At 35.8% G+C, this 12,809-nt stretch overlaps 1 protein-coding gene across 1 annotated transcript in view; it reads right to left on the minus strand.

Annotated features, from left to right (window-relative positions):
* The window catches only part of MCF2 (MCF.2 cell line derived transforming sequence), a 110,331-nt gene that overhangs the window by 6,292 nt on the left and 91,230 nt on the right, over positions 1–12,809 (minus strand). Inside the window, 6 exon segments of the mRNA XM_017872189.1 lie at positions 1,155–1,162; positions 1,330–1,459; positions 5,381–5,602; positions 6,291–6,416; positions 7,236–7,328; positions 11,276–11,378. Of these exon segments, the coding sequence (XP_017727678.1) occupies positions 1,155–1,162; positions 1,330–1,459; positions 5,381–5,602; positions 6,291–6,416; positions 7,236–7,328; positions 11,276–11,378 (682 nt within the window).

Consider the following 12,809-nt stretch of genomic DNA (forward strand, 5'->3'; position numbering starts at 1 on the left):
AAAAAAAAAAAAAAAGGGAGGTGGTACACATTTCCTTTTAAAAAGGATGTACTATAATAAAACAAATGTAATTGTGTACATAAAATATTATCGACTCCCTATAACACCATACTCAAATCTTAACCATCTGATTGTTAAAATTTTTATGAAGCAAATAATTCACTATCAGATTAGATGAGATAATATAATCAGAACCATTTTTGCTGTAGTCCCAGGACTTTGGGAGGCCAAGGTGGGCAGATCTCTTGAGCCCAGGAGTTTGAGACCAGCCTGGGCAACATAGGGAAACCCCATCTCTACAAAAAATAATAATAATTAGCCAGGTGTGCTGGCATGTGCCTGTAGTCCCAGCTACTTGGGTGGGCAAGGTGGGAGAATCGCTTGAGCCTGGGAGGCAGAGGTTGAAGTGAGCTGAGATCACACCACTGCACTCCAGCCTGAGCAACAGGGTGAGACACTGTCTCAAAAAAAAATCCATTTTGAAATTGCCCTTACATAATGGTATAATAATGCTTGGATGAAAATGTGAAATATAACTTCACTTATTTTGTCTTTACAGGAAGATTATTTTTAAAATATAATGCTTTGATGTTTAATTTTAGTAACATAAAACAAGTTCTATTATTTCCGAAAAGGCCATCTATTGCACAATAACCTTGGTGACTGATGGTAACATGAAAGCCTCCTTAAATATCCTCCCACTACTTACAAGATATTTGTTAAATGATACCAAATATTATACCTTAAACAAACCAAGAAAACGTATTTTCATAGATTGTAGTCAACTAGTAAAGAATTACAACAAACAGAAAACACTGAGCATTTTTAACAGATAACAGCACATTGACAAGTCATGATACAAATATTTATTGTAATGACAACATCCTCTTGAAATGTTCTGATTCCTCTTCCCTTCCCTGAAACACGTTGCACCCTATACGACTGGCCAGGGCTTTAACCATGTTCTTTAGAAGTAGAAAGCAAGTCTGAACTGTCACATCCCCATGTCTCATAATCAGGTACCCCTAGAATGCTTAGCACAAGAGGAACTCAGAAATATTACAATTCCATAACTTGGAAACTTGATGGGGACAGAGAAGTACCTGCCAAGCTGTCAGCTCTAGTTGATAAGTCTCCTATGTAGTTGTGAAAACTTGAAGCCCTAGAGAACACCACAGGCATATCTCAATGTAGCTACTAGAAAACATTTAAATACATCACAAAGAATATTCAAATAATATTTAACTGACCTACATGAAAGGAGTGGAAATTTTGAAGTGTGACCAAAATTATTTTTGTTTATAAATTCGGGCTTTTGTATTTCAATGCAGGTTTTGGTTTCTAGAAGAATTTTTAAATGACCAACCTGGACAATATAAACTTCTTCCTTTTCACCATACCAGATTTCAAACTTGCGGTTATCACCTTTTACATATTCAGTGATTCCAACTTCATCCATCTATAATAAATAAGTCAAAATTTTCATGAGCATTTTATTTTGAATATGAAATTACATTAAATCTACCCTATCATATTCTAAATGAAACAGAATTTCTCTTGGGCAGAAAAATACATGTTATATTTAATGAATATGAAATGATAATTACAATCATAGACGAGAGTATTTAAATGTTTTCATTGAACTATGCACTTTATAGTTCAGATTGCATGCTTCATTTCAGTGGTTGACACAAATGTTATAAATCTGAACATCCAAGTAGCCCATCTAAGATCTAATTATGTTATAAATTAATAGTACACTATTAAAACAAATTATTGGGTCAAACACAGAAGTAATTAAACATCAATAAAGAAAAGCCACTGAAAATTAATTTAAATGGTTATTTAGAATAATCATTTGACAGATCATTTAATCTTACAAATTACAATTTATTTTGATAGAAGTCTTACAAGTTACAAACATTTAATTTATGGGACAGGAGAGAACCAGCCAGGTACACAAGGATCTCTCTATTTTCCACCAATCTCTTGGCCTTTCTAAAAAAAAAAAAAAAAAAANCTTTTTGTACCCAGTGACACTTCTGTACACAATATCTCTTCCTTACCGCAGTTTTTTCTTCTCCTCAACGTCATCATGCAAGTCATAAACTCTTCCATTTTCTTTCATCATTTTCTGCTAACAGCTTGGCTAATTGCATTTTAGGCAATCTCATTCCTTTGCACAAACATTCTTTTAGTCCTTTCTGCCTTCCTCTTTTCTTTCAGTTCTTATGTAGTTATCTAAAGGAGTATCTCACTCTCTGTTCTAGTTATGAGCTCCCCAAATGGCCCTAGTTAGAGCTGATAAGCATTAAAGGTAGTGCTAGGGAGATTGCCATACCAAGGAGAAGAAAAGCACTTATGCTTAGAAATGTAATAACATATTAATGAAAGAACCCATGACATCCACCCTGAATGTAAGTAAGAAGTTATTTTCACAATGTCCCAAACTATCTTTATATTCTCACTCCACCATTCCAACTAACCTACTTCTGCTCAAATATCACAATTTAAGATGAATAGTAATCTCATATTCAATATTTTTAAAAATTAATTTTGTTTCATTACATGGTTTTGTCTTAATAACATGATAAGCTGGAAGGCACACAGGCTTTGAAGTTAGAGAGGTCTGATTGGAATACATCTCTACCATTCACTAGCTAGCTATGTGTCTCGGTGCAAGTTGCTTAACTTTTCTAAACTTCAGTTTCCTCAACTATAAAATGGAAAGAACATCTATTTCATAGGGTTGATATAAGGACTAAATAGCATGGAGTGAATGCTTAGATTCTATAATGAGCTTTTTAAAGTATGAGTTTGCTTTCTACTCCTTCCCCTATTTAAATTGCAATTTTTTTTTGTTATTTTTTATTGCAAACATCTAGTACATCATTATCGATGAGGTGAACTTTTCTGAGTTGCCCTGGAAATGTAACCATTATGTATTACACATAGTAAGGACTATGTGAAGGTTTGTTAAATTTTTAAAAATCAATGATAATAAACACATGAACTAAGGAATCTAAAGGACTCGAATCTCCCCATCTGGTCAACTTTGACTTTAGATAGGGCCTTTCCTTGCATATAAGTGGCCAACTTAAAATATAACATATAAATCATTAGAAAGTACACGGTCAGGCCATGGGATTCCAGCTTTGTATGGTGCAGTCAAAACAAGAGTTCATTTAAAGTGAGGGACATAGACAAAGGCAACAACAGACACTGGGGACTACCAGAGGAGGGATGGAGGGGGAGGGACAAGGGTTGGAAAACTAACTCTTGGGGACAATGCTCAGTACCTGGGTGATGGGATACTTGTACCCCAAACCTCAACATCATGTAATACAGCCAGGTAACAAACCTGCAGATGTACCCCCTGAATCTAAAATAAAAGTTAAAAAAAAAGTGAGAGAGAAGGTTATGATCCTCTCTAAAAAGGGTAAGACTTTGAAACCAATAACCCAAATTGTTAAACAACACATTGACTAGGAATGCTAGCAATTGCTTAATGCTGGAATCTCATGATAAGCAGGCAAGCAGAAGTGAGCATAGTGAACCCTAAGAAATATCCTAATTTTCAGTGGTATCACCATTTTCCCGGGAATCCTGGTCTAAAGCCTTGTAGGCATCACTGGCTAATGTTTTTTATTAAGGATATTCAGCATTACTGGAGAACCAAAGAAGAATCAGAAAGATTTTCTTCCTTCAATGTCAGGTATTATTTAATTTTTGAAGCTAGTAAGTCATCAAGCCCATCTGTCTACTTTCTATTGAAATGTTTCTTGCATCTATCCCACGTTCTCTGTTTCCATGGTACTTACTGCAGTTTCAGTTCTCATGACTTAATCACCTAATATCCCCCTTACTTTAATGTACTCAAGAAACCTTTTATTAGCATGTCCATCATTGTAACAAATTAAAGGTAAAACAGAAAATTAATATGAAATAGAAATACTGTATTAGGTAGAAATTAGGTCACCTCACAATAAAATGTACATCAAATGAATTTGGGTCAAATATGCCTAGGAAGGTAAAGTACCTTCCCAAGGAATAGGTATACAGATAGCAAGAGATTTGAGCCCTCTCTGACACAGATTACAAGTTTTTGGTTCTCAATCAATGTTTATTAATGACTTAGAAGGCCCTTTGAGATTTGGGGGCTTAGAGGTGGATGCTAAAATCAAAGGAGCAACTGGATGAAAACAAGAGTTTTAAAGAAGCTGCTGTGGGTTCAGAGTGAAGCAGGGAAAACAGATGATAGGCAGAACTACTTCTTTTTGACCTGACCCTGGGCAGGAACCTTGTTAGAAACAACTAGGGGCTGCTGATCCTATGGGAACAATGAAAAGCAAGGCCTGCTTATAGGTAGTCTCCTAATACAAACACCTCATGCCTGTCTCAAAACATATTGCCTGTCCTCTTTATAACTGCTGCTGAAAATTTCATCAATTGTCAAATATACTGGTGATGAGAACCTTGAAAGAACATGCTCATGAAAAGTGACTAATGTGATAGTGGTTGGGGAATTAAGGACAATCATTTTCTCTATTTTGAAATTTTCTGTGACAAATGTTATATTGGTTTTAGAATTTAAAATTCAAAAGATGAAATTCATTAGATGTAAAAAAACTTCAAATTTGTCAATTATGAGTATCCACGTGAATTGGAAGTTCCTCTTCTCTAATGGAGAAACCAGCTGTATCATTTGGGTTGTAATAACTTCCCCAACAAACTGTTCTCATTTAATAACAAACTAATATTAGGAAAAAATGGGGATTTGGTTTATAGGAGAGAATAAAGTAATTTTGAAAGATGGAACAGGACAGATATGGAAAGGATTCAGCTATAGGTGGCTTTGAACACCCAGGAAGGGTGGAGTTAGGGAATGGAGGAGGAACACGGAAAGGAAGGTGGGGACATGCTAAATACAAAAGTTATCCATTTTTAAATTGCACTGAGGAAAAGGAGGTAACTCTTTCCTCCCTGTCTCTCCTGTAGCATAAGGCTCCTTTCTAACAAGACCAAGAACTCCACCCAGTGCCACTGGAAAGACAGTGCTTATGAGGAGGCTGGGACACTCCTTATAATCTCAAGCCATGCTCTTCAGGATACTATGGAGCCCCTTTGGGGAATACCTAATATTGTAATGAGAAGAAAGGGAGGAATCAAAGCTCTGAATTCCCTCACCTTCACTTCAAGCAGAGAAGTTATGATTCATCTGCCTTCTACATAAGACTTAAGATTTAAAAAAAAAAAAACCCAAAGATGTGCAGCTACAGTATAAAACGTACTATTTGAAACAATAAAAAAAGTACAAACTGGGAGACACACACACACACACACGAAACAATACTACATTACCCGATACAAATTGTCTTACTTTCCAGCAGTGTTTAAAACTGTATGATGGGAATCTATCAGAGCCTTCTCCACTTTCAACACGCCTTTTGCAAAAAACAATGGCTTTTTCATACAAGAAAAGGTGTCGCTGCATTGGTTTGAATCTAGCCAAATCCTTCATTTTTGTAGCACCTTTCTTGTGTCCTATCCAAACACTGAATCCACCTTGCATTATCATCTTGCCCAGTTCATTTAAGTTTCCCTAGAATGGAAAATCAAAATCCATTAGTAGAAAGCAAAGCTACATTCAGCTCTCTGACATCAACATGTTAGTGTTTAGCTTGAGCTACTAAAACCCTGCAGAATAATTTATGTTTTTTAAAAACTTAACTTTGTATGTTAAAACATGGCATGCACCACATAAGTACAAAATTACTGTGGGGGTGGGGGACAAAAGAAACTTCCTTTTCTCTGGCTTCATATCATCTGGAGGTATTTCAGACAGGGTAAGTCTCCCCATCTCTTCTTCAGTCCTGATTGGTGCATGATATATACCAGTTCAAGTTTTCCCACTGGGTGGAGCTAATCTGTTAAAAGGCGACACAAGTGCTAAAGATTTGATTCTTTTCTTTCCTGTCTATTCCTATCTATAGGGGCAAGCAGCAATTACGGAACAATACGTTTTCTTAGCTGACCTAAGCATTCCTTAAGCAGGATCTCCCAGGTCTGGGATTGGGGGAAGACCGTTGTGGACAAGGGGGATCTCATAAATCCATTTGACTGCTGATCTGAAGCCAATTCTCCACTTAGCATTATCAGTAGTAATATCAACATTTTGATCTCCATTTATCTGATTCTTATATGTTATTTCTCAATTGGTTCCAAGAGGGGAAAAGGGATGTTGAGATGTCGACCCTCTAAAATTCCAACAATTATTAAAATGTGCTTACAATATAGCCATTTATTGCAATCTGATGCATAGAATCATTAACTGACTTCAGTAAATCCAGCATTGCATCGAGTGCCTCCTTTAACAGAGCAGATCCTTCACAGTCTTTGCTATATTTTAATAGCTCCTGTAATTAGAAATCAGGAATTAATATTAGGCAGATATTAATATCTGATTGAAATGAATAAGTTTTTGGCTAACATGCTTTCAAGCTGGAATCCAAATATAATGTCACATTTTGTAGTAATTCCTTTTACATGCTCTTTGCTGCAGTAATATTTTTAATAACTGCCAAAATAGAGGAAGTAGAATAGTGACTGAATCGTATAAAACAAAGGACATTTAATGCTTCTGAAATTGAAGTATAATAGCTATTAAGACACATCAGAGATCAGTTTTTAAAGCCATTACATGTAGGGTTCTTTTGTCCTCTATATACAATAATTTGTTTTAGCCATGATGCACTCATAACACATATAGCACAGAACATTATGAAAATTCATTTTAAAACAAGTTGTATTGTATTTATATTTAACACAAGATTCTAGTAATCCTCTTGCATCATACTAGGGGAGTGCCATTTGCATTTTTCATTAGGAAGGCCCCTATGAAATACTGCCTCAAAACTATAAGAAATATTTGTTTGTTTAGTTCTTCTTACAAATATTTAAAGTTCTTCAGTAAAACATTGTGCGGAAATCAACACAACTTGTATGAAACATTAAATAGCTAAGACTCCAGATATTCTCAGCCTGATATCTATGCCTATGGCATTTGTAGCCACAGTGAATTGATGGAGCACACTGCAAAATTCTGCCAAATCCAGCCTTCCCAGTCATTGAGCCTACCTATTTCTAGTGCTTCCTAGTAAACTATTTCCTTTTCAATGGCTTTGCCATATCTGACTCAAAAAGTAAAGAAACAAACAAATGCTTCATATAATTACCTTCAACAATAACTGATATTTAGTGATTCGTTGCACTGGTTTGAGTAAATAGGAATCCAGTCTAAGTCTGTGTTTTAACTTTCTTTGACATTCCTGTCATTAAAAGATAAATATCAATAAAATTAAATTGACATGTACCCTGTGAAAATGCCAAGTGTTCATTGATTAAACCTAATGCCCCAATGTTTCTTACATCTCAAAGAAAATTTATTGGAAAAATCACTGTTATAGTACAGAAATTACAAGACACAGTATATCTGAAAAACTACCATAAACACTGTTTCAAGGATTGGAGAGGTAAACAATTTCAACATTTCAAAGATTTAAAAGTTTTCAAATATAAATTCATATTGATGTGGAATGCTTAAAAGGTGTGAAAGCAGGGAATGACTATAGATTAACATGATTAAAACATTCTTTAATATATTCAAGAAAATTCACAAAAGACCAAGCTCTATAAGCCAAGGCTCAGAAAAGAAATTGGTTGTGCTGAATATAAATCAGACTGGATATGAGAACAAAATTTTAACATCACAAGAAAATAAAGCCTCCTCAACTGGTGCTATACTTCAACCAGTAATTGGCCCATTGCCACTATAAATATAAAGGTCACGACATTGTGTTTTGGGAACATTGTAGGGGTCCATAGTTTGGGCAAGATGCAGGTATTTAGGATGAAATGTGCATAGAGAAAGTACAGAACATAAAGGGATTGGGGAAACAATATGCCTGAATAAGAACCATGGCTCTCCTCTGAATATGGGTAAAATCCAATACACAATCTAATTCAAACAAGAGTTAAAGATGGAGGACTGCTATTAGGTTGGTGCAAAAGTGATTGCAGCTTTTGCCATTACTTTCAGTGGCAAAAAACGCAGTAACTTTTGCACCAACTTGATGCATGCACTTAAATCTCCTTACTCATGACACACAACTAAAATGATGGAAAAGTTATCTTACTAGGCAAAATCACACAGTTATGAAGAAGATGAGAAAGGGGAAAACTTCAGTAAAATTTGGAAACTGGAAACCAAACTTAGAAGTGGTCAACAACTGAGCACACTGGAGAAAAGTGGATTTCAAGCTGGTGGAGGAAAAAGCCAAGGAACAACTCAATTTATGTTATAAACATCTCCTCCCTGCCCTCCACAAAGTCTCATGGATTATAGACACCAAGTACCTCTGAAAGTGGGAGGTAAAGTTGAGGTTCAAGAAAGGATGCTTGTTGAAAGTCTTTTAAAGAAGTAATTAGATAATAACAAATGTTGGTGAGGATATGGAGCAATTAATACCCTCATACACTGCTGTCAGAAATGTAAAATGGTGCAGTAACTTTAGAAAAGAGTCCAGCAGTTTCTCAAAAAAGTTAAATGTAGAGTTACTATATGACCCAGCACTTTTACTCCCAGGTATATAGCCAAGAGGAATGAAAACACATGTCTACAAAAAAACTTGTACAAAAGCATTCTTAGCAGCATTGTTCACAATAATCAAAAGGTAGAAACAAGCCAAATGTGCATCAATCAATGAATGGATAAATAAAATGCTATACATCCATATAATGGAATATTATTCAACCACAAATAGGAATAAAAAACTAATACATGCTACAACATGGATGAACCACTAAAATATTATGCTAAATGAAAGAAAGAAGTCAAACACAAAAGACCACATATTGTATGATTCCATTTATATGAAATGTCCAGAATAGGTAAATCTATTGAAGACAGCAAGTAGATTAGTGGTTGCCTACGGCTGATAAGATTGGGGAAAAAAGGGAAGGTAACTGCTAAAAGGTACTGGTTTCTTTCTAGTGATAAAAACATTATTAAATTGCTTATGGTGATGGTTGTCAACCTTGTGAATACAGTAAAACCACTGACTTGTATACTTTAAAAGGGTAAACTGATGGCATTTTAATTATATCTCAATACAGCTGTTACAAAAAGAAAATAAATGGCATGAAAAATCTAAATCAAAGCAATAAGGCTCTCAGATAACCATACCACTTTGCACAGCTGGGTGCCTTCTCTTCCCTTCCTTTGGCAGAAAATGGATGTTTATCTAGAAAGAGTAAAACACAGGGCCTGTGGACTAAAGGATACAAAGTTCAATTTAGGGCAGAGTACCATATCGAAAAATATTCAAGCACTCTCCATGTTATATCTCAAACAAGTGACCCTCAGCCTTTTCTCCCAACTTGGCTACCACAACACAAGCATCCAGATCATTATACACAAGGTAGCAGTTCAAGGAATCTGACCAGCCTAATAGAAATGCTCCAAAGATACAGGTATGGGGGAATCCCTTCAAGCAAATAGCTTGAGACAAATAACTCAACAATGAGGATCATGGTCAATAAACCCACACATGCCCTGGAAACTTCCAATGAGATTTTTAGTCTTTACTCCTAATGTAAGTGGATAGACAAGTATCATCAGACATTTGAGGAGAGCATCAAAGATGGGTAATAGAAACCAAACAAAGAGAAATAGAAAGAAAAAAAGCAACATGAAGACAACAGAAGCTGTGCAGGGAGAAGAAAACAATTTTTAGAAGAAAATCAATTATCATCTTTGTATAAATGAATGAAGATACTGAATTCATAAAATGAAAACAGAATTCTATTAAAGGAAACATTGAAAAAACAGAAAAAGGATGAGGGCTCTTCAAAATTAAAAACACAATGGCAGAAATGGAAACCTCAATAGAAGGACCAGAAACTAGAGTAAGAAGACAAAGAATAGAAAATAGAAAAGATAAGATAATTAGAGGACCAGTCCAGGATATCCAATATCTGTGCAACAGAAATTCCAAAAAGAGAAAATGGAGAAAATTGGGTGGAGGAAATCAAAGAAAAACTCCAAGTAAATTTGGACAAGAGGTTCCAAATTCAAATTTATCACCCCAAGACTAGCATAATGGATAAAAAAAACAGTGCCAACATTTGAACACTGAAAATAAAATAAGTTGTCATAAGCTTTCAGAGGACAGAAACTAAGTCACCTGCAAAGGAGCAAAAATTAAAATGGCATCAGATTTCTGAATAGCAACACTGGAAGCTAGAAGACAATTAAGCAACACCTTCAAAATTCTGAGTATAATTATTTCTTACCTAGAATTCTATACACAGCCAAACTAGCAACAAAGTCTTAGGGTAGAATAAAGATATTTGCAGACACATACACTCTCAAAAACTTTTATGTACCATGTACACTTTCTCAGGAAAACTACTGGAGGATGTGTTCCACCAAACAAGGGAGGTAGACAAGAAAGATAAAGACATGGCACCTAGGAAGGAGGAGAGCCTATGCAGCAGACGACAGGTGAGGAGAATTCCAAAAATTATGTTCACCAAGATGCCCAGATGACAGCTGTGCAACAGGCCTACTGAGTCTAGACAAGCAAGACAGAAAACCCCAGGAGATATTTCTTTAAGAATATGAAATTCAGAGAAAATAGAATGTGTTTCAATGTAATAAGAAGAGATTTTTGTAACTCCCACATCTGGGAGAGGCTGGGGTAGAATAATGATAAGTATCTAGAAAACTGAGTAAAAAGACCATTGCAAGACAAACAGAAGGGAAGGAAAAGCAACCCTATTATACCACATGATTCATCTGAGCAAAGAAATTACATAGTCTTAATTTAACACTGTATATCTAACCAAAATTACGATATGACTATAGTGGAGATTTTGAAAGAAAAGAAGTGTATTTGTATATGTGGTAGTTGGGTGGGAGGCTGTGAAAGAGAGCTAAATCTTCATCTTCCATAGGATAAAGGAGAAAGATAAGCATGCCATTTGGAGCTATGGAGGTAAATACCAAAGAATGTAGCTAAAAGTGCTGAAAGTGTTTGCCTCTGGGAAGTTACAAATGTGTTTGTGTGTGTTGGGGGGGAGGGTGGATTTGCTCTTTAACCTATATATGTATATGCATATGTAACGTACTTAAAGTAGAAAATGAATTTATGATTAAGAAATATCCTAATATCTTCCAGAAAGAGTATATCCAATACTTGAATAATTACTATACCTGGAAAAATGCACATTCTGAATACTTCCTCCAAATTGTTTCTGATCTGGGCTTATTCTGACAATATTTTGCATACATCTGAAAATCATCCTTCTGTGATAAAAAACAAATTCAAATGTATTACTGATTTGTGAATATGACTTTTGCCATCAAGAAAGGCTAAACAAGAGGGGTAACCAAGCATCCTAGGAAATGTGGCCTAAAGGGCCTACTGTACTAGCAGCTGGTCAAAAGCCTTCTTTATATTCCAAGAACAGCATGCCCATTGCATCTGGTGGAAGGACATATAATTATCTAAGTAATATCAGAACTTCCACTTGCCAAGCTTGAGGCTTAGATGGAGCCTTCTCTGTCTGAACTATAGAAACCTACCTTTTTGCATAATGATGAACTAACAGGGTGCCAAGAAACACATTCTGTTATTAGTATCTTGATTCCCTAGTGAATGAACTTGTACCTGACTTCCAAGTTAGAGCCGACAGTCCTAGGTTCATCATTGGGACATTATCATTGTAGCATAATCCATTTAGGCACTTAAGCAATTCTCTCTCCCTGGAATCCTCTTTCTCTGACCCTTGTGAATGGGCTACCTCCTACTCATTATTTAACATTTATCTCATGAGTTATCTCTTCTATAAAACCATTGTTTATACCCCCATTCTATGTAAGATGCCCCTTTTCTGGATTTTCCCAGGACCATTTGTATATTTTGAATCTAATGCAAGTCATCTTCTACACAATTAATAATTTCCCTGTTTTTATGCCTAAATAGATTTGTGCTTGGTATCCACATTATCTGGCACAATGCTTGGTGCATAGTAGGTGACCAGTAAATGGTTGTTGAATAAATAAACAATTCATCAATAAACATTTATTAAATCACAACTGGTTGCTAAGAACACTGCTAACCTAATGAGAGATACAACAATATATAGGATATAGACTCTGGATCTAAGGGCTTTCCATTAAGTTTCAGAGAAAATTCATGTATACATGTAAAGGTGCACAAGCACAGTAAATACAAAATCTCCAATGAGTAGGATAAACATTACATACTATAGAGTCTAAAGGAAGGATAAACTGCTATTGCTTGAGGAAGTTGGGAAAGAATTTGGTCATAATTTAAATGTGTTTAAAGTTAAAACATCTTAGTCGGGCGCGGTGGCTCACGCCTGTAATGCCAGCACTTTGGGAGGCTGAGGCAGGCGGATCACGAGGTCAGGAGATTGAGACCATCCTGGCTAACACGGTGAAACCCCGTCTCTACTAAAAATACAAAAAATTAGCTGGGCATGGTGGTGGGCACCTGTAGTCCCAGCTACTTGGGAGGCTGAGGCAGGAGAATGGCATGAACCCAGGAGGCGGAGGTTGCAGTGAGCCGAGATTGCACCATTGCACTCCAGCCTGGGTGACAAAGCAAGACTCCACCTCAAAAAAAAAAAAAAAATTAAAAATTAAAAAATAAAAAATAAAGTTAGAACATGTTGAGCAAGGTTGACACACAGTTCTTTCTTACCCATATTCTCTTCTCATT

This window comes from Rhinopithecus bieti, unplaced genomic scaffold, assembly GCF_001698545.2.
Source record: "Rhinopithecus bieti isolate Rb0 unplaced genomic scaffold, ASM169854v2 scaffold_7062, whole genome shotgun sequence".
Classification (NCBI taxonomy): domain Eukaryota; kingdom Metazoa; phylum Chordata; class Mammalia; order Primates; family Cercopithecidae; genus Rhinopithecus; species Rhinopithecus bieti.